Here is a 22,598-nt window from a genome sequence, read left to right as displayed (position 1 = left end):
CAAGCCCCACTGGACCCAACATCCTGTAAACAAAAGCAGATCGAAGGCATGAATAACAGGAGGATTTCTGGAAACAACGTTGTACGGTTTCAAGGCTGAGGGGTGGGTTTTTTTGTTCGCTATTTGTTATTCTTGGCCTTGTCAACCGACCGATAACGATGTTTGGCTGAAACGTGACTGTGACTGAAGTGTAAAGCCAAAGACGGGGCGGTGGGGTGGCGATTAGAATGAGGAAGTTCTATTAACGCTTGGGTTAATGTGTAACAGCCCAGCCAGGCCTTGTCTTGTTTCAAAGGTCTGTCCCCACAATGCAAGGCCTGCTGGGAAAAATCTCTTGGCAGAGTCCACTGTAGTAGTAGTAGTGAGTGAAAACACAGGGTGAGGCACCTCTGCTGAAACACCAGACCCCGGAACAAGAAGTAGAGAGAAGCTTGTCCCGTTTGCTCTGCCATCCTCCTCCTCCTCCTCCTCCTCCTCTCGGCCCACCGCCGGGACTCCCTCTCATGGGTAAAGAGGCGGCTAAGCCCGGGCCGCTGGCTCGGAGGCCCGACAACTCGGCCTTCATGCAGCAGCGGCTCCCGGCCTGGTCCCCGATGCTAACGGCTAGCACGGTGCTGCCCTTCATGTACTGCATGGCGGCGCTGTGCACGGTGGTGGGGGTGGCTCTGCTCGTCACCGTGGAGGCCACACAGGAGATGAAGGTGAGGTGATTGGTTGTACTTGAGGTTTGTCGCAAGAAGAACACGGGACACTCGTGTGTGTGTGTGTGTGTGTGTGTGTGTGTGTGTGTGTGTGTGTGTGTGTGTGTGTGTGTGTGTGTGTGTGTGTGTGTGTGTGTGTGTGTGTGTGTGTGTGTGTGTGTGTGTGTGTGTGTACGAGCTGACGCCCAAAGACGGGGTTCACAAATGAAAATGTGTGATTGATACGTGTACGTGAACGTTGGATGACGCTGCGCGTATGGGTCAGGTTCTGATAAGATACGCTCATAGACGCAATAAAAAAGGAAGGATTGGAGGAGATTGTGGTCTTGATCGCAATAAGCTCAGCAATAACGTTCAAAGGAGTTGCACTACTTATTTTCCCTCCCTCTCTTAGCTGGACTATACAGAGGCCGGGACGTGTAACAACTGCTTTCAACTCCTTAAAAATGTCTCCAATGCGGGAAAGAACTGCACGTGCCAAGTGGTGTTTACTCTCGAACAGGAATTTAAGGTAAAGATCCAAACCCCAAATGTTGGATCTATATCCACGTATTATACCTTGAATCGTCTATCTTGTATTTTTTTAGATGATTTTCAAATGAAGGCTGTGGATCTTGACTTGATCGTGTGTTCTGTCCAGGGTGATGTGTTCTTCTACTACGGGCTCCAGAACTTCCACCAGAACCTCCGCAAGTACATGGACTCCAGGGACGATGCACAGATGGTTGGCAGAAAGCTAAATCTCAAGGTTTGGCTCGTTCATGTTTTAACGCTTCACTTCAGTTTCACCGTTTTTCCCACTACCACGGTGCAATCTGCCACTCAGTTTGTCTTTGGTGGACTTTACAGGATTTGGAATCCTCCTTTCATTCGGGAAAATCGTGTCCTTTGGGTCATATTGTGTCCACTATATAGGTAGTGTGTGTTGTCTAGAAGTAGAGGTGTGTGTGTATATATATATATATATATATATATATATATATATATATATATATATATATATATATAGGTATAGGTAATATAGAATGTTTATCCAGCATTATCTTCTCACGCTTTCTATTTACAGTCTTTTAAAGGAGCAGCTTTCATGAGGCTTCTGCATGAAACCGGAGTTTGGGGTGGGACACAGCTTTTCAATAACCCAATTTGGAGGAAACTGTAAACCTTTGCGGTTGCCAAGCAATGTTGTCCCATTAACCTCTTCCTTCCCCTAGAACCCGAGCTCCTACTGTGAGCCATACATAAAGAATGAAAACGGCGTTCCCTTTGCTCCCTGCGGTGCTGTAGCCAACAGCATGTTCAACGGTAAACAGAGACGTCTGTCTCCTAACTTTTTTTTTTGGACACCCTACACACTCTTTAACCGCCTCATCCCACACACACACACACACCTCCTTCCCGGGGCTCGCCCTTAATCATAGATAGTCTCAAACGGCTTCACCGGCCCACGTTATACGACAAACCCCTACCCTTAAGCATTTTTTCAAGCGCTAAAGGAAAAATTCCCCCGTAATTATCGAGGGAGAAATTATGTCGGAGAAGAACAAAGAACAATTGAGCGTTTTGTTGTTTCCGGCACATTCCAGACTCCTTCACGCTGCGCTACCACCGTCAATCCGGCAGCCCCAACAACACCGTCCCCCTGCTCAAGAAGGGGATCGCCTGGTACACCGACGAGAACGTCAAGTTCCGCAACCCGCCCAAGAACCAGAGCCAGACGCTGGCCCAGGCGTTTGAAGGTAAAGAAGAACAACGTCTTCCCCTCCGTCCACCCTGGACACCAGGGTGGACGTGTTCTTGTTTGCTATGTGGACAGAATGATCTGAACTCATCCGTGCCTCGTTCCTGACTGCACACACGCGGCACTTTGAATCAAACATACCACCCCCCCCCCCCCCCCCCCCACACCCCCACACAGGCACAACCAGCCCCCCGTACTGGCAGAAGCCGGTGTACCAGCTGGACGCAGAGGACGCCAGCAACAACGGCTTCATCAACGAGGACCTGATCGTGTGGATGCGGGAGGCGGCCTTCCCCAACTTCAAGAAGCTCTACGGCGTCCTGGCACGCAGCCAGGAGCCGTTCACCGACGGACTGCCCGCCGGGACCTACAGCATCGACATCGTCTACAGTATCCGTTCGGCTGCTCGGCTCGCTGCTCAGAGGGGCTTCTGGAAGGCAGGAATGTTATCAGTAGATAAGGATGGAGGAATGAGGATAGCAAAGAAAAAAAGCTGGCCTATCCAACAAGAAGTGAGGTACCCTAGCTTACCCTTAGTGGCCACTGACTGTTTCCAGGTGATAACAGTGTTGGTAAATATTTTTTTTTCCCTTGCCCTGCGCATTAACCGCAGTGTTCGCAGCACACCTCCCCCACAAAAGAAGAAGAAGCTATTTTAAGGCCAGGTATGTATTTAGGTTGCTTCTGTTCATGTCTTTATTTGGGTTGGGTTTATTTTTCCTTAACCTTTGTTGTTCAGACTTCCCCGTCCAGTACTTCAAGGGCAGAAAGCAGGTGGTGCTGTCCACGGTGACGTGGTTCGGGGGCCAGAACCGTTTCCTGCCCATCGCGTACCTGGTGACCAGCGGACTGGCGCTCGCCGCGGCGGTCTTTCTCACCGTCATCTGGTGGAAGTTCGGCAAGAACGCGAAGAACATGAACGAATGAATGAATGACGGCACTTTTTTTTTTTTTGGTAAAACATTATATAAAGTGTAAATGTTTACACATCAGCACTGAATGAGATTGTTTTTGTTTGTTTAATGTTGGGAGTGGAGTGACACTGGAAATCAAACATGTTTGTCCTTTTTAATCTGTTTTTCAATTGTATGCTTATAACCTGTGACAACTTTTTTTTACCCAATAAATTGGTGGTAAATATCTCTAACACCATAAATTAAATCCATGCCTCGATTCATTTATATCTACCTGCATTAGGTGTTTGGCTAGTTAAAAATGTAGGGCCTTGAGTTTGCAGTAAATAAATTATAGCCAAAATCCAATAGATTTAAATGAAAATATATAAATTTGACCAGTAGGTGGCAGTGTTATGTTTCAGTTCAAATTGCACCTTTTAATTATTTGCAATTTGTTTTGATGTCAGAATTACATCTTGACCATATCAAATTGAAAAGGAATACCTGGATGCCGCAAAAAAATCATAATTTGATTAAGCTTTGTATTTGGTGTATGTTATAAAAGAAAACTAAAGAGTGGAGATGCCAAATCGCCCCCATTGTAATTGGATAGTTTAAGAAGACGAAAGCCGTCGCTCTTTTAGAAACTCTTTATTTCTCTATGTACAATGAGTGAGAATCACAGAAACAACCAACCCATTACAGTGAGCACCGTACGGCATGAACGCCCGGCATCTAGAACTAACCAAAGCAAAACTGATAGGGACGAGCCGTGAAATACAAAACTTCTATCCGACAGCGCATTTCTGTCTCTAAACGTAGAATACCAGCCTCCTCCTTCCCCCTTACCAACTCCATCTCCCAGAATCCCCGGGTGCGAGGGGCTTTTGAAGAAGAGGACTGCTGGCACTTGTGGCTACATTGTCAAGACAGTGAATAATCCTATTCTATTACTGCAAGCCGTATTCCGTCTTAAAACAAAATTCAGGGACCCACATTCAGATACAGAGACACATGTTGATGCACACGGATACAGAGTCGTCTCATTATACAGACATACGTCATGCTCGGACGCACACAAGGCGATCACTAGGAACAATATAACGAAAAGTATCAGCCAATGCATCTTGGTCTCTCCCCTTTGCCTTGGTTTTGTGACACGACTAGCATCTATATTAACTGTTCTAAACCGCACTAATAAGACTTGCTATGCTTGGGGAGAAAAATAAACTATTATAAAACAAAGTCAACATTTGGTCTTAAACAGAAGAATAATTTCCTCTTCTGGGGCAGATCCGCTAGTCTAGACCGACCCTTGGGTTCCGTCTTCTCCAAGTCCACACAGAGCCTACATCTGAAGTTCTGGCAGTATATATCAATGAACATTGAAGCTTCAGCAACAGTGCAACCAATAGGTCTGATTTGGAGTCAGCGGTTGGGGTCGTAGTGGTTGGGTCGATTTGTTTTTAGAAAAAAAAAAAAAAAAAAAAAAGCTAAAATGAGTTTCTCATCAGCAGGATGATGAAAGAATAATAAATAATCATTCAAAAAAAGTAATTTCAACAAGATTTGCAGAAAATGGGAATTTCACAAACTGATGCAAGGTTAGGGCGTTCTTAAAGAGACTACGTCTCGAAAAATAAAGTACCGTTCATATTTCTTTTTTCAGATGTTCGTAGGTCCGAGTTAACCTACACCGAGGGATCCCCCTTTGATACAAAGGTTCTGTTGGGAGAGTAAAGAAATCCCTTGGATTGATGTAATGAATATGTAATTCATAATGAATGTCAGAAAGACCAAGTTCAGTACCTGATAAAAAGAAAAAAAAAAAAAAAACGATTGCAGTAATCACAGTTTAACAAAAAACAAAAAAAACGAGAAAGAAAAACGTGTACTAAATCACAGAAAGGGGGACCAAGTCTTGCTTGTTCATTAGTAGTCAGCTCCTCCCGGCTGCCCGTGTCCACCCCGCTCACGTCTGAGACAAACACATTCATCTTTGAGGTTTCAGTGATCGGACTGTTATGGCACAAGGCGAGCACACTGCGGCCATGTCAAGACAGGTAGACAACACACACACACACACACACGTGTGCAATCGCACCAACACACACACGACATTAATGTCAACAAACACAAGCACACACACACACGTATGCAATTGCACCACACACACACACACACACACCCCCGCCACCCATGCACCCTCCCCAAACAAGAATCTTTTTGGTCAAGGGCTCATCAAATGTGCACGTCACTTTTACAGTTGAACCCGCCCCCCCCGCCCCCCCCCCACCCCCGCGTCCTTGGCCAACGGGGAGGTCCTCTGTGTGTGTGTGTGGGGGGGTGGGGGGGTGGGGGGGGGGGGACTGAAACGCAGTGCGCGCCGCCTCAGCACTGCCCCGTGCTTTTGTGGGTGCCGTTCTGCGGCACCTGATAGGCCAGCTCCTTGGCGGGCGTGGCCTGTCCGTTGGCGCTCTTGGGCGTGTCGTACGCCGAGCGGCCGCCGTGCTTGCCGCTGTCCGTCTTGGTGAGCATCAGGTGGGGGGGTCCGCCCCCGCCGCCGCCGCCGCCGGCCCCGCCCCCGCCACCCATGAAGCTGGACACGGCGGCCGCCGTCGCCGCCGCCGCCTGGTGGCTGGCAGCGGCGGCGGCGGCGGCGGCGCTGGCCGCGATGTGGCAGGCCTTGTCGATCACGATGGGCGTGGCGTACTCCGAGCCCGAGGCCGGGAGGGGCTCGGCGTAGGCGTGGTACACGTCGGGCGGGATGGGCGCGTCGTACAGCTCCGCCCCTCCGCCGCCGCCGCCGCCGCCGCCGTAGCCCGGGGTGGTGGGCGACTCCTCGGGCTTGAAGGTGGAGCGGGCGCCCAGCGAGGTCACGGCGCCCGTCACCAGGGGCTGGGCGTACTCTGAGACGGCGATGAGAGGGGAAAAAAAAAACACAAGGAGGTTCAATCGCAGCCGCTGTGTGACCCACACGCAGACCGCACACACACACACACCCCTCTTCTGCACCGTTGTGTGGCCTGTCAATCACGCCCGTGCCGAGCGCCTCTGGCGTCTTTTTCACAGCAGGCAGTAAAAGTAAAAAAAAATAAAATGTGTGCAACTTTGGGCAACGACAAAATGTCCGGCAACGACGAGGAGCTGATTTTGGCAGTGAAGAGATAATAGTTCACGGGAAAAGTGTAAGCCCATCTGTTGCTTCACTGTTCTGTATCGTCTGATGGGGCCGGGGGTGGGGGTGGTGGGGGTTGGGGTTGTGGTGGGGGTGGTGGGGGGGGTCAGCGGGGGGGGGGGGGGTGGGTCTTACCTGCAGGTTCGGCGTGGAGCCTCGGGGCGATGACCCTCCCCCGCAGCCGGCTCAGGTCGCTGCTGTAGCGCACCGAGTCGTCCCGCTCCGCCATCTTGGATGGCAGCAGCTGTTTCATGCTCTTCCACCAGTCTGATGGGGAAGAAGAGGGGGGTGGGGGGGGGGTGGGTGTGGGGTGGGTGTGGGTGGGGGGGGGGCGAGACACAGGGACTGGGTTTACCACATCAGACTCAACAACCTGGGCATCTTCTTCCTGAACGAAATACAGGAAACATCTTAGTAGGGCTGGGCGATGTCAGAGTGAAACGATCACCAAACTAATATAGTCGAGTTGAAACGATTTGTCTTTTTTTTTTGAATTTTTTAATAGAAATTGCAGAACAGCTGGATTCATATCTGGACTTTATTTTCTATTTGACCATTCTGTGTATATTTTCAAGGGGAAATTTCAAAGTTCTCATTTACAAACTGTTTTTTTTGGAGAAAAATTATGAATAAATGCATCATGTTTTCAAACTCAAAAATAATCGTTTGAATAATTGAGATTTCAATATTGACCAAAATAATTGTGATTATGATTTTTTTCCATAATCGAGCAGCATCTACATCTTAGTATTTGTTGTACCTGTGCGATCCCAGTGAGGAAGGTCATACGTTTCCTCCGTGCTCGCCTTCCTACAGAAAGACGAAGAGGAACGATGCAAAGGGGTCACGTTAGGTTCAGGTTGACTCGTGTCCAGTGAGCACCACGGTAGGTAGTCATTTGTGTTGTCATTGCACTAGAATGAAAAGGAGAGGGAAAGTGACCTGTTCTTCCAGTGCCACGCACAAACCACGGTCAGGATAAGTGCAGTCAGGGCCATGACCAACACTGGCACCAGCACAGCAATCAACGCCACATCTGGAAACACCAAGACACACACACATTCAATGACAGGAGCGGACAACAGCACTGATGTCAAGTGTCTATTTACCAAATGTTGAGCCTAATTCTGCGTTCACATGGATTCAGGCAGGTGGACATCACCTTCTGAACTAACAGTCTGACGGCGTGGCAAAACTAAACGCATGAAGGTATGATCAAATATAAAATAAAATTCTCAAAAAAGGTGCCGTGGCACCAAAAGGATAAGCTTTCTGTTGTCCAGATCGCCCGCGTTTTCTCCTTGTGTGAGAGATGCGTACCGTTCGGTTTGAAATTCTGTCGTGGAGGACGGCAAAAAGTTCAAAGTCAATGCCATCTGCCGTTGCCCGTTATCTTCTGCCCGCCTCGCCTAGTTTTACCATCCTGCTCTCATCCACTAAAAGGATATCCGGTTTGCAGTTTGTCTTCTGCCTGAATCCGTGTGAAGGCAGCACAAAGCAATACCAAAAAATGTCCCATTCTAAACAAATCACAATGTGTTTTTGCTTAGCTTGCTTCCTACTGACTGTTTGGAAAGCCTATATTGGACCTCAAAAATAAAAAAACAAACATTATTTTGCATCCGCCCCCCGACACGGCACTGTGTTGCCAATCGCCCGAGACCGACCGCAGTCGTCTGGGTTTCAGTCGCCGGCGTTCTCCCCCGCTCACCTTTGCTGGTGTGCGGCGGCATGGTGGTGTTCCGGATGTCGGGGGTGTGCGTGACGTGGCCGTACTGGGGCGGGGTGTTGGTGACCACGCGGGGGCGATGAGACGGCTTGACGGGACGGGAAGTACGGCTCCGCGGCCTCGCTGTGCGGGTAGAGGACGACCAAGGTTGAGCGCATTCATTTAGAGATGTACCGCGGAATGTAATGTACAACGTCCCCTCCCCTCCCCTCCCCCCACCGCCCACACTCCCCAAGGACACCAGCGATCAAGATTGTACGTGCGGCTCTTGTCTTGATGAACCGCAGCCTGATTCATGTTGAGCTGCGCACGCACGCACGCACGCACGCACGCACGCACACGCACGCGGCGGGGCTTAAAGTGATTACTAAAGGTTGGCCACTGAGCGTCCGTCCCTCACCCATGGGAAGGGGGCAGCCCAGCAGCTCCAGCTTGAGGGTGATCCAGTGGTGCCACTGGGTGGGGTTGATCCTGACGTAGCGTGCCTCGATCGGGGGGATGAAGTTATTCCGCACTTCGTGCATGTAGTTGGTGTTGCCTTGGAAAATCTGCAAGGGAACGAAGAATACACGTTAAATACACATCAGGGGGGGGAAGAGTGTGTATCCCGTTTGCTGTTTGTTTACACTGCAGACGCCTGTAGCCAAAGGGATTTTGTTTAGAAGAAAAAAAAAAGATGCGGTAGGTAGGATTTGTTTCCAGCCCTGGAACCGGACCTCCAGGACGTTTAAGACATGCGATATTGGTTGGGGGGGGGGGGGGGGGGCGGGGGGGGTGGTAGCCTTGGTTACAGATGACCACAGGCCCCTGCGGACGTCGGGGGATCGGACCGCGAGCCTTTAGGCCTGGGAGTCCCGCTCCACTGGCAGCCATACAGTAGTAACACATCAACACAAAGACTCTCAGAGGCTCTCCTGGTTTTCAAATGAAAAACACAAAAAACACACATCGGAAAAATTCATCATTTCTTATCAAGTAGACCTATTAATAATAACGGTACAGATTTTTGAAATAAGCGGGGCTGTAGCTCGCAAAACTGTGGCGCGGTAGCTCCCATCTCCCATAACGTCCCGCCCGCAGAATCGATACGCATTCATTATGGATACCCTGGTGTCCTGCGTTGTCTATCACAGCACTTAGGCCCAACCGCCGGCATCGAGACGGCTCCCGTTTCCTGCCATAAACATGCCTCAGTCAATAGCCTGTTCCCATGGAAACAATCTGAGTGCTCTGCCCCGCCTCGCCAGTCCCCCCACCCGCCCCCCCCCCCCTCCCTTAAGTGACATTTTTGTCCATTTACACTAATTTGAAAGGAAGAGAAACCACCACAGGCACACACACACGCACACGCACACACACGCACGCGCACACACACACACACGGACTGTAGCCTCGTGGAGCACCTTGTCTTGCGTGGAGTTGCCTTCTCGGTGGGCGAACCACTTCTGCCCATCGAGGCTGTAGAGCACGCGGTACGCCGACACGTACCAGGTGTACTCCCTCAGCATGGAGCCCGTGGTGGTGATCCCTGAAACGTCATTGTGGGGGGGGGGGGGGGGGGGGGGCGGGGGGGAGAGAGGATGAGACATAGCAGGGGCCTGGGAGGAGACCCTCCTGGTGTCTCTGAGTTCACGTTATGTTGTTTCTCTCTGCCCTCGATCCCGTTGAAAGCACTTTCCAAAAAAATATATCCTAAATGCCAGGGGCCAATCAGTGGTAAGTGGGAGGGAGTTTCGGTTCTTTGGCGAATCAAAAGCGGTGGTGGTGCTGAAGTAAAAACAAAATGGCGGCGCCCGAGGTAAGCACAGCTTATCTGTGAAGCGATTAAAACGGTTCCCTCCGAAGCGGGCTGTGTATGTAATGTCGCACTGCACTGACGGCTTTCCTCAAATTAAAATATCACTTTGCTTTGCTTCCAGTCAGAATCAGCGAGAGCAAAGAGAACGATTGGGCTGGGGTTTTTTTGAACAGCATAAGGCTGGGGGTCTATATTTTGCGCCCCACGGACCAGACTGATGATCCTTGTGAAACACCAGGGGGAACATCAGGACGGCCTCACGGGACTAGACACACAGTACCGTCCGTGTTAATGGAGGCCAGCAGCAGCTAATGGCAGCTAAGCCGTGCACTGAGGTCGTCTGGCAACACAGAATTGCTGGTTTGGGCAAAGAAAAAAAAAAAAAGGGCTTGGTGTCCCCTAGCGCGATATTCAACACCGCTCACAAGCGCTCACAATAGACAGGGCTACTCTTTTGTCCTAGAGGAGGCGTGAACTACAGGGCCTACATTCACCATCCCGCTATGAAACGCACAATACGTAATATTGTGTATTAAAATACGTAAAGTGCTACCAAAAAATATATACATTTAAAAACTAGTTCCAATGATACATTCACCATCCCGCTATGAAACGCACAATACGTAATATTGTGTATTAAAATACGTAAAGTGCTACCAAAAAATATATACATTTAAAAACTAGTTCCAATGATACACTCCTGATGTCAGTGGGACACCAAGGCTACGTCTCTTCAACTCCTGGCTACTTCAAGGTGATCAAATAAAACGTCAGTGCGCATCAACTCATGCGTCTGGGGTGTGTGTGTGTGTGTGTGTGTGTGTATGTGTGTGTGTGTGGTATGCATGTATGGGTCTGGAGTGTGTGTGCGTGCGTGCGTGCGTGCGTGCGTGCGTGCGTGCGTGCGTGCGTGCGTGCGTGCGTGCGTGCGTGCGCGGGGTCACCTGTGATCCTCTTCTCCCTCTTCAGGTCCACCTGCAGCCACTGCGGCTGTTCGAGGTTGGCCGAGGCCCAGGGGAGCCCCGAGGTCTTGAGGCGGGCGCCGGACGCCGCCCACAGGCCCTTGTAGTCCCACGTCGAGGAGGCCGACAGCTGGCTGTTGGCCACGCCCCCAGACTCCAGCCCCAGAGTGCCGTAGCAACCTAGCGGCACAGGGGGGGGGGGGAAGGGGGGGGTCGTCAGGGTCAATACCCACGCGGTACGTGAGAGACACAGTGATGTGCGTTTAACAATGCACGCACGCGCACGCACACGCACACACACACGCACACGCGTGGACAAAGGGCAGGCTCACCGCTGGTTTTGAAGGTGAACAGGCTGTTGGACAAGGACCCCCTGTGGAGAGACGGGGACATTGTTTAGACAGCTCCAATCATCGAGGTGAGATGGCTTGAGATTAAGGAACACAGGAAAAACTAGTTTGGCATTCAATAGGGTCTTAAAAGAAAGGGTTGGGCAAACAGAGTGGAGGCTGAAACATGCTTCTGCAGGGATTTTCAGAAAAAACATTTCAGCGCACGTGTAGCTGTGCACACCTTGCATAATCACGTCACACTCTTTGTCTGTTTTACGATTAGCATTCAGCCAAACCGTTTATCCAGAGCAAGTTCCAGCGATGGCTTTATTCATTTCTTCATCAATCATGCTCATATCTCATATCTGATCACACAGCCACCTCGACTGCTCGAGGAATCAAAGAGTTTATGAAATGGAACTGGTGATTTGTGGGAGAGACAAGTCTGGGCTCATCTGTATTTCGATGTGTACGACCAAATACCAATACAAAAGAAGATTGTCTATCTCTCTAAGAGAAGGGGATGAGGGGAATCAGAGACAAAGAGAAATGCACAGAGAAAAAAGAGAGACAGACAGAGAGCGACAGAGAGACAGAGAGAAACAGAAGGAGAGACGTAGAGAGAAACGGACGGACTGACAAGACACAGAAAGAGAGAGAGACAGAGAGAGAGACAAATGGCTGGGACGGAGAGAGAGAAACAGATGGACAGACAGACACAGAAAGAGGGAGAGGGAGAAACAGATGGCAGAACAGACAGCGAATTAGAGACAGAGACAGACAGTCATCGAGCGTGTACAGGGCTATAGCGTCGGCGTGAGCCGGGCGCTGCTCTCACCCGGTGGAGGTGACGTTGTTGGCCAGCGTGCCCTCGTAGCGGGGGATGCCCTTGCTGCTGACCACGCTGATCCGGCCGCCCGCCACGTTGGACACCACGCCGGCGTGCACGGCCGCCGCGCACAGCGGGGACGACTGCGGCACAGGGAGGGACGGGACACACACACACACACACACACACACACACACACACACACACACACACACACACACACACACACACACACACACACACACACACACACACACACACACACACACACACACACACACACACACGGGGTTACCCCTCGGCTGACCTCCCCCCCCGTTGAACAGGAGATGGGTCAGAGTTGGGTTTGTTGTTTGCAACACAAAATGGCCGCATATAAGGAGCCAGGCTTGATTATGAAACACACACAGGTGAGACGGACAAAAGAAAGCTAAAGTGGAGTGAAGTCTCAACCAATACGAATGATGTCGAGTCTGTAAATAGATAAGCATAAGCATAGCATATCCAAGTCAGACCTTTAAACACGCCCACTCTCAAAAAGATTTCTAAACGTCGGTTGCGATTGGGCCACGGCAACACCGTCCGAACGTCATCCGTCGTGTGAAAGGTGTGCTCAAAAAACGTGTCTCGACACGGCCGTTCGGCAAAGCGAATGCACCCGTGATTATCCGACAACATATATTTACGCTCCGCTTTCTGAATCTTGTTGAAGTTTGTTAAGAGAGTGAGCACCGCAACCACTCTCAACGGATCAGAACACCACGCGTACACACTGCACCGATCGTCATTTAACCTTGACCTTGTTCGCCCCCCCCGCCCCCCCCCTCCCCCCCTCGCCCCACGAAGCTGTTGCATGACAAACCACTGCGACACCAGCACTAAAACTAACCACGAGCCCGTGTACACACACACACTGGCTGCAGTGTCCTGCAGAAAAAAAAAGCGAAAAACATGTCCAGGCTTTCACAACGTGACGGGTCTTCCTCCCCATCCTCCCCAGAGAGCAGAGCGCTCCCCAGCCTCCAGACCGAGGCAGATGAGTCAGCGTGAGGTCACGTCCCCTGCAGGGGGAAACCGGGGGCCGAGAGGCGCTGGGAATGATTCACCGCGGGCCGGATTCCAAACCAAACCCGCTGCCCTGATGGTGGCAGGAGGAGGAATGGACAATGCCCGGTTCTCCCCTGTCGACCGCTAGCTACTTCCCAGGAACAGCTGCGAGTGGGAAATGTGGTCGCCTTTTCTTTTTTTTTTTCCTCCTTTTACTGGAAAGGACCCACACCGGGATTAACAGCTGACATACTGAGGGGGAAAACATTTAGCGGCCCATGCCGTGAGACAAGCACAGTGTGCGTGTGTGTGTGTGTGTGTGTGTGTGTCTTTTAACACGCGTGTACAGCGACGAATGACGAGCGTTCAGGCTTTTGACTCTTAAGCATCCTGAAGCACATACGCACGAACAGACACACACACACCACATCCAAAGGCACACCACTAAAACACAAACACCCAGTGCTGCTCCAAAACCGCCGCACCCAGTCAGAGAACACAGGAAAATCTGCACACTCTCTTGTCTGTGTTCGTTTGTCTGCTCTCTCTCTCTCCCCACACACACACACACACACACACACACACACACACACACACACACACACACACACACACACACACACACACACACACACACACACACACACACACACACACACACACACACACACACACACACACACACAAAAGGACAAGTGGAATGCAAGAACCACAGTTGAAAAGGGATAGGAGTCGAGAAAGCTTTGAGACAGAAGACAGACAAAGTGCGCGGCGGGGTCTGGGTGAGGCGCTATCAGTCTGTATCTCTGTGATAGATGCTGGCCCCGATCGCCAGCCTTCCTCGCAGACCGCAATACACTTAGGACAACGTAGCAGGGAAGCACAGCGAGAGAGAGAGAGAGAGAGAGAGAGAGAGAGACAGAGAGAGAGAGAGAGAGAGAGAGAGACAGAGAGAGAGAGAGAGAGAGAGAGAGACAGAGAGAGAGGGCTCTTGCTCATTTTAACACCAGCGCTATCTCCTTTATATTTATTACAAAGCAAACATGCCGCTGTGAATCCAGAGGGCAGCGTGGTGCGTCTCCACGGCTCTACGTGGATCAGGGCGGTGCCTGCCTATTATGGATAAACGTATGCTAGACATGGATGCGCGCCTTTAGAAATTGCACACCGATACCGTCAATGAAAGTGCTTGTCTACAGTATTACAATAACAACAACGCAGAGCGCGCACATGCACACGCTACAGTTTCTCTGGGCCTGTTCAAATGTGTACATGCATGCACATAGTAGATGGTGGTTGCACAAAAACACATTCTAGGATACTCTATTACACACACACACACACACACACACACACACACACACACACACACACACACACACACACACACACACAGCGGTCCGGTCAGCACCCTCTTACAGCTGGACTGGATTAGAGGCGCCGTGTCTTCGGCCAAACAATTAGCTCACCTCCCCCACACCTTGTGAACCCACCCCACCCCTCTGCCCCAGGGGCTCCTCCCCCACCCACCCCCATCCCCCCAATTGAACACACCCCGCTCCTCTCACAACCCTAACCCGTCAATAATTCCCCCTCATCCCCCCCGTCCCCTTTCCAACCGCTCCCTCCCTCCCTCCCTCCCTCCTATCGGCACTAAAAGATCTGAACATGAGGTCATCAGCAGGAGACTATGCGCCCATGACCTCACGCACCGCAGAGGGGGAGGGGGGGGAGGTGGGGGGGTGTGAGGTCATCAGTTGGGGACACACACGCACACCATGAAGAGCGGCCCTGTTTACAGAGGACTTTCTAAGATCAAAAGAGAGGGAGAGCGAGAGAGAGAGCGAGAGCGAGAGAGAGCGAGAGAGAGAGAGAGAGAGAGGGGAACGAGGACCATGTGGCAGAGTTTCAAAAGGGGGTAGGCCGACAAGCAAGCCACAACAACACAAACCCTCATCAAAAAACGCTGGGAACAAACTGGTGTTGCAGGGCGGAGGGGAGCAACAGCGTGTTCAACTGCGTGTCCCCTGATGACTCCATTCTCCACGCAATGACAAGCGAAGGTGGCTCAAGCACAACGTTTCAACCAATATCCATGTAACACACACACACACACACACACACACAAAGACACACACACACACACAAAGACACACACACAAACAGACTCACTTCTCTGTAGCCATTCGGTATAGTCCCAGAAACCTCCCCGAAAGAGTTCAAACAGCCAGCTGGACAGTATTTGCTATAAAAAAAAAAAAGGAAAAAGAAGAGATTCAAGTTTTAGTCTCTTGCTGTTGTGAAGACGCGTGGCTGAACACAATAGACACCTGCGGGTCTCAAGTGCTTACCTGTACTCTGCCTCCGTGAAATCCGTTCCTTTGTCCAGGCAGGTGATCAGATCTGCAAAAGCAAACAAATAAAATGTATTGTCAGCGTTGCGTTTCTTCCCAAGATTTCCTCCTTGCTGATTATGGGAGTTTTTCCTTTCCCGTGTGGGAGCTTGGGTCGGGGGGGGGGGGGGGGGTGTGTTGTAAATACTTAAGCCATTTGAGACTGTAATGGTGATTCAGGGCTATACAAATAAAATTGATTTGAATTGAATTGCCCGCCCCGACCAGGTCATTATTCAGCACTATGGATTGATTCGGAAAACAGTGACAAACACCTCCATGTAGTCCACATGTGAAGCAAGGTGGCATCATGATCACATACATTTCCCACACGAGCAGAGAAAAGTAATCCCTGTTATCACTGCAACCTAAAAAAATAATAAATAAATGTAACCGCAAGGGTGATGAAACACACCATATATGGGCAAGGTTAGGGTTGACAGGATGAGGTGAGTTGCTGGAAAATAAATCTCTGGCGGTGGGGGAGGTCATTCTTCAGAGGTTTGACCACACAATTCATGACAACCAATTCATCCCAGCTAGGCAACCGGTGAGTAATAGTCTAGACCCCCCCGCCCCCCCTGCCCGCCCCCCCCCCCCCCCGCAATGACCATCGTTCAAGGCGGTGAGTGATGCCATTGATTTACTTAGCGGGGGCAAAGTTGTGTCCACCCACGCGCATCCCTGTGTGCAGCCTTGTGTGTCATGGCAACGCATCCGTACGCAAACAATGGATCATCTCCTGTTGACAGGCGTGTTTGGCCATAGTTGTGGGGGCCGGGGGGAATCAACACCAAATTGTTTCCCCTCCCGTTTTGCAGATAAGCAGCCGACCTCAATACAAACAACTGAACAGCCACGGTTGTGAACGTTGTGAACGATGTGATCCTTGTATCGTGACGCGACTGTCGGGCAACAATTAAGCACATAATACTGTGTATGAACTTTACAGATATCCTCGTGCCTCATGAGGATTCCACGGTGTGTACACACTGCCCGCTGACGCCTACCTCCGACAAAGCGTTTATACTACATCATGAAAACACCTGGATGGTTTCAGATGAAATGCGTTTTTCAATGTAAATACGTTTTTTCGGCGTGGAAAGACCCCGCCCATGGATTCACACAGTATAAACCAAGGCTGTCGGATCACACCGCTCACAGCTAAAACAAATCAAATGGCTTCAGAAGAACCAGACCACTTTACGGTTGTGAGGCGGTATTAAAGAATGCGGGGGGATCCTAGATCCTTTCTGTCTCTCCGTCTCCTGTTACGGTATCAATATGCTATATTGATATGCATCGCCCTTTCAGAAAATTGAGGCTGGAAAAAGGGATCCATTATCACTCGGGCCAACTGACAGGCTCATGTGATATCTTATCAGAGAGGAATGGACTTGCTGACTCCCTGGTTTCGCAGGGGAAGGGGTGTATTCCGGTATATCCTTCAGTTCTGCCACTGCTAACTTAATTCTGACAGTAGCCCTTGGCTCTTCATTTTTTTTTTCTTTTACCAAACCATTTTAAGATCCTGTATCTAGAAGCGTGTGTTTTTTTTTCTCCGTCTTACGCACTCACTGTTGCAAATAACCACACTGCACAAAGGAGTGAGCGTTATGCCCAAGCAACAACAGGGGCTAGCGCACGCACGCACACAAAAACAACACACACACACACACACACACACACACACACACACACACACACACACACACACACACACACACACACACACACACACACACACACACACACACACACACACACACACACACACACACACACACACACGGAGAGAGTGCGACCTGACGAGAAACAGACACAGAGAGACAGAAAATAACAAGTGCTTCTGTGGAGTTACATCCTCATGCAATGACTCTCGCCCCTCGTTCCCTACGCAGCCTGTGCTGTGAGCACTTAAAGCAGTAGCTACCGCGCTACCTTCGTTGTGCATCAAGCCGTTTCACTTTCTGTCCACAAGCCATCACTGCACTGAACACATACGGGCACTGACACACACACACACTTGTGCAATAATTGTCAAAGAAAAACTGTACATATTATCTATTTTATATTTGTATACGTACATTGGACTACTGCCTAGTACCTCTTAGTGCCTAGTTTACTTACTTTTTTACTATTCATATGTTGTGTGTATACTCGGATGCTGCTACAATTTCGTTGTAGACTGTACAATGACAAATAAAAGGATTCTGATTCTGAACACACACACACACAAGTCTGCAACCATTAACAGACACATTAACAGACATGCATACACTCGGCGCCTCTACCACCATCACCAAACAAACACACACCAGTCTATCAATACAAAACTAGGACGCCGACCACCATACACTGGTATGTGTATGGTGGTCCCCCCGGAACACCATTGCTTCTAGAACTTCACAGCTTTCTTTTAACCAATCCGAGTAGAAATCGCCTTTTCTTCGGTTGGCGTTCACTTTGTAAACACTCTGAGGTGAGCAAACCACCCTACATCATAAACACTCCCACTCGGCCTTTTCCACTTGGCTCCTGGTTCCATGGCCGCTGTACCACAGACCCGGTACCTCCCCAAACCCCACCACCCCCACCCCCCACCCCCCCCCCCCCCCCCCTCCCTGCAGAACCCGCTAATCTTCTTTCAGAACTTACAGGGACCACAGATGCCGGGCGCTGGTGGAAAACATGTTGTGTTTCTGGCCCTGTTCATCACAACAGGACCACGCACACAACACCACAGTGATGGTGATCAATCTTTTCCCACTATTCGTTCAAAGTGTCTGGACATGGAAATTGGTCCCACTAACAAAATTATCCAGAAAAAAAAACAAAAAAAAAAAGGTATTCATGGGTAGGGTATAAAAATAAATGCATGTAAATTATTATTATATCAATTTGATTATACACATAAATGTAGACAGGCTGTCTATATTGTAGTTCTGAAGTACTCCATTAGTGTTGCTGGTTTGATCCCCAGCTCCTACTTGCTAAAGTGCTGATTTCTGGCTTCTTCCGGTCAAGCTGGTCAAGCATGGTTGTAAATGTGTGTGTGTGTGTGTGTGTGTGTGTGTGTGTGTGTGTGTGAATAAGTTAATGCGTAAAGTGCAGTCTGGAGTCTGGAGGCTAGAAAAGTGCTCCATAAATTCTGTCCATATTGAGCATCTTCTTGACGATTTGCTAGTTGTTAATGTATAACCCCCCCCCCCACCCCCCTTCTCCTCCACACACAGGTCAACAGGTCAGTGAATACACAACAAAGAAGTTACAATAGCGTTAAGCTTCGAGAGTTTCAGACACAAACAACATACACCTTGTGGTGTGTGGGGCTAACAAGCGGTCTGCTCAACTGTCTTCTCTTAGTACGGAGAAGACAGCGGTGTGTGTGAAACGGGAACTTTACGAAGGCTCGCATGATATGCTGGCTCAACCGCCCTCTCACACACACGCACGCACACACACACGACAAGTATGACCCCCTCAACAAAAACTCCACTTCAATCCAGCCCACCTCTTCAATAGCATCAGTAACATGGAGCATAGGACAGGGAGACCCCCTAACCAGTAACTAGTGTGTTCTGTGGTGGAGTAAGACCAGTAGAAGCCCTACCTGTGTGCTCTGTGGTGGAGTAGGACAGGTAGAAGCCCTACCTGTGTGCTCTGTGGTGGAGTAAGACCAGTAGAAGCCCTACCTGTGTGCTCTGTGGTGGAGTAAGACCAGTAGAAGCCCTACCTGTGTGCTCTGTGGTGGAGTAAGACCAGTAGAAGCCCTACCTGTGTGCTCTGTGGTGGAGTAAGACCAGTAGAAGCCCTACCTGTGTGCTCTGTGGTGGAGTAGGACAGGTAGAAGCCCTACCTGTGTGCTCTGTGGTGGAGTAGGACAGGTAGAAGCCCCGTCTGGCCAGGTGGTTCCCACTCATGAACTGCACCGTGACCTTGTTCCCCGTGGAGTCGTTCAGCCGGTCCAGCCCCGGGCCCAGGCCGCAGTACTTCACTGTCGGGCCGCGGCGACGGGAAACCAAGGCAACGTCAGATGGAGAGGGACGACAGAGAGAGAGACACGCACGGGGAGACATGTTCAGATCAGGTCACCTAGACGGCGCACTCGTTGCTTTTTAAGAGTGAATGTCGTTTTTTTTAGGGCAGTGTACAGGATACTATGACTTCCGGCACAGGACACCTGCCTGCTCCTGAAATGCGTTAATCTGAATTCACTGTCAATTCCTACGTCTAAAAGTCTAAAAAATCTGATAAATAACTAAATAATACATGTTAAAATCGTTCTCATCATTATTACTACTACTACTATGGAATACTAGTCATGAACTTCATGCTAACGTAGTTCAATTAATGCAAAATGTATTTGTGTAGTTATTGCACTGTAGACTACCCCCCCCCTATGAAAACAAGTCTCCATCGCCCGGTCCCGTCCCCCTCTCCCTCTGGCCCGCGACAGACTCGGTCACCCCAGCCCGGGCCCGGGGGGGGGGGGGGGGCCGTCTCCCCCTCTCACCGATTTCACTGCGCCCGGGTCCCACGCCGTCGTACAGGCGGAGGTAGTTCACTTGGCAGTTGGTCTCCCCGATGTCCAGCTCGGCGAAGCGGAAGTGGACCCTGTGGCCCCGGGGGACGCTGATCTCCCACTCGCACACCGTGTTGTTGGGGTACGTCAGCGGGTAGCCCAGGGACGACAGGGTCCCGCTGCTGGGGCCCAACACGCTGGGGCCGCAGCCATCTCCTGCGGGAGCACGCGACAAAAGCACCCCTTTTTTAAGTAGTGGTGGATGAATAGCACCGTGCAGAAGGATGCTCTCGGAGGTAAAACATGTGTAGGCCTGTAGGCTCACTAGTAAGCTAAGCTAGAAAACGCGTCTTTAAAAGTAAAAGCGTACCCCCCATGTCGTTTAATAAATCCTGAAAGACTAATTGTGTCAAATAAAGTGTTTATTGGAGAGCCCAAAGTCCAAAATGCTGTTTTGACTCTAGAAGACGGATCCAGTTTATGAAGCACGCTTCTTAAAGAAAAGGTGCACAGTGCGTATGACATATGCATGAGCCTTTTATTGCAATTTATGAATTAGCGTTTGAGGACATTGATCCGTGGTCGACAAGCACAAAAAAAAGGCCGATCAATTATTGTCTGGGCTGCTCTGGGCCAGCAGGCCTCAGAGATGACATTCAGCAGTCATGCTTCATGCTGCTAAGTGGATCCCTGGTCACCCCAGTGTTACGTAAGAAAGTGTGTGTGTGTGTGTGTGTGTGTGTGTGTGTGTGTGTGTGTGTGTGTGTGTGTGTGTGTGTGTGTGTGTGTCCCCTAACAAACACCTCCCATCAGAGATCAACATAAATATTGCGTTAATAAAACATTGCCTACGTCTAGATATTTGCATAGATTTGGGAGCCGCACGATACCATTTAAATAACGTTCACACAACACCATTATCCCATTTCGGATTAAATGGGAACGTTTACATTTTAGGAGCACTTCAATAAGCAACATGTGGGGCAAAAGAAAATCGCTCAGAAACTGGCACACAACATCTCAACAACTGTGACTGACGTTACACACACACTCACACACACACACACACACACATGCAAAGCAATTCACACAATCAAAAGTTGTTTATGGGGATGCCCGGGGGTTCCTTCATTAATAATATCCACCAAGCCGGGGGGTTTAAAAGTAGCCACGGCGTTGACTCGAAGAACCCACCTTTCTGTGTGCGACCTCCTCTCGGGGTGAGGACGATGAGGATCGACAGGACGAAAACCCGGGCCCCTATGTTCTGTCCCCTGCCCACCACCATTACCGCTCTGTCCATAGCAGTCTGCAGTCTGAATGCATACTGCTCGCGTCGGGACCCCGGCTAGACCGCTTAGTTAGAGTTGCATCAAGAAATACATGAGAAAGAAAATCACAGTCCATGAAACTCAAAAGTGGGAATAAAGCTTCTTCCTTCCGCGATCGTCTCTGGTTTCACCGCTGGCAAAAACAATCCCGACTTGGTTAGCTCCGCCGTGTTCTTCTCTCACTATCGAACAACTGTAGCTACACACACACACACGCGCACACACACAACACCACTCACACATACACACATACATCTACACACACACACACACACACACACACACACACACACACACACACATCCAAGCTGTGAAACGACTTCCTGCACTTCCGCTCCTCCTCCCACTGCAGTTGGAATTCCGAGGCCCCCAAGTGGTGCGATTGTCCATGTGTCTGCTGGATGAGAAACCGAATTAGTGGAGCTGAAGGTATTACTGCATGTCACCCGCCAGCCCTCCCCATGTGCGTAAAGTAGCCTAGTCTGTACTTTTTTTTTTTTTTTTAATAACAAGCAGGGGGTCGATTGCCCCAAATCATTTTTGGCCATACAGCATTATGAATATATACACTTTGTATACTTATATCAGACCTACTTGTCAGCCTATATAAAATATTGAAATACTGAACAACGATAAAACAAAAATACCATATCCAATATGTCTATAACTTTTTAGGCTATGGGATTAAAATACATAAATAATGGTGTCCCATATGTAGGCCTATGGCGACACATATTTTGCACATATATCATGGATGTGAGTAAAGTTTAGCCATGATCGGATCACTGTAAAGTCACCGTATTGGTATGGTGGTCTCTCGGGATAGTTGATAAGGACGCTTAACAACCGAATTTATACTGAGGACATTCCCGCAGAGTGACCCATGCGCACTTTGCCAACACATTTAGGTGTTTTGAAAGAAGTTACCAATGGTAATGTGAAAACAAAAGGCGTGAGTCTGAGTAATGTGCTTGATGATTCAGTTTTATGCCAGATGGATGGGTTAACGAAAGTGTTTCCATGAATGTACTGGTGCGTTGGTGTGCGTTTTTTTTTCTCACCGAGCTCATGACCTCAGATATTATTGTTGGGTGTGGGTGTGATATCCAGCACACTGGCCAGATTTGTTTTATTGT

The 22,598-nt window shown here is 49.8% G+C and overlaps 2 protein-coding genes across 2 annotated transcripts; one reads left to right on the top strand and one right to left on the bottom strand.

Moving 5' to 3' along the window:
- The first annotated feature begins 21 nt into the window (after positions 1–21).
- On the top strand, positions 22–3,597 carry tmem30c (transmembrane protein 30C). The gene is made up of 7 exons (XM_084478406.1): positions 22–701; positions 1,096–1,212; positions 1,342–1,449; positions 1,916–2,006; positions 2,288–2,440; positions 2,620–2,832; positions 3,182–3,597. The coding sequence occupies exons 1-7, from the start codon at positions 504–506 to the stop codon at positions 3,367–3,369; spliced, it is 1,068 nt and encodes a 355-aa protein (XP_084334532.1). The 5' UTR covers positions 22–503; the 3' UTR covers positions 3,370–3,597.
- A 2,090-nt stretch (positions 3,598–5,687) lies between these two features.
- dcbld2 (discoidin, CUB and LCCL domain containing 2) lies at positions 5,688–21,641 on the bottom strand. Its single transcript, XM_084478818.1, has 15 exons — positions 21,326–21,641; positions 20,123–20,347; positions 19,466–19,603; positions 15,565–15,616; positions 15,386–15,458; positions 12,176–12,309; positions 11,338–11,378; positions 10,988–11,185; positions 9,649–9,773; positions 8,646–8,793; positions 8,228–8,368; positions 7,459–7,552; positions 7,277–7,326; positions 6,652–6,783; positions 5,688–6,247 (listed from the first exon to the last, which is right to left on the bottom strand). Exons 1-15 carry the CDS (start codon positions 21,432–21,434, stop codon positions 5,730–5,732), a joined length of 2,178 nt encoding a protein of 725 aa, XP_084334944.1. The 5' UTR covers positions 21,435–21,641; the 3' UTR covers positions 5,688–5,729.
- Between the last annotated feature and the right edge of the window lie 957 nt (positions 21,642–22,598).

The sequence above is a fragment of the Micromesistius poutassou genome (assembly GCF_964030765.1).
Source record: "Micromesistius poutassou genome assembly, chromosome: 14".
NCBI lineage: Eukaryota > Metazoa > Chordata > Actinopteri > Gadiformes > Gadidae > Micromesistius > Micromesistius poutassou.
The sequence above is the reverse complement of the archived record's forward strand: the minus strand, read 5'-3'. Positions and strand labels throughout refer to the sequence as shown.

Coding starts and splice junctions, on each gene's coding strand:
- tmem30c (XM_084478406.1), top strand. CDS start 504: ATGGGTAAAGAGGCGGCTAAGCCCGGGCCGCTGGCTCGGAGGCCCGAC. Junction 702..1,095: donor AGGCCACACAGGAGATGAAG/GTGAGGTGATTG, acceptor TCCCTCTCTTAG/CTGGACTATACAGAGGCCGG. Junction 1,450..1,915: donor GCAGAAAGCTAAATCTCAAG/GTTTGGCTCGTT, acceptor TCCTTCCCCTAG/AACCCGAGCTCCTACTGTGA.
- dcbld2 (XM_084478818.1), bottom strand. CDS start 21,434: ATGGACAGAGCGGTAATGGTGGTGGGCAGGGGACAGAACATAGGGGCC. Junction 15,459..15,564: donor TTCACGGAGGCAGAGTACAG/GTAAGCACTTGA, acceptor TTTTTTTTATAG/CAAATACTGTCCAGCTGGCT. Junction 9,774..10,987: donor GAGGGAGAAGAGGATCACAG/GTGACCCCGCGC, acceptor ATGACGTTTCAG/GGATCACCACCACGGGCTCC.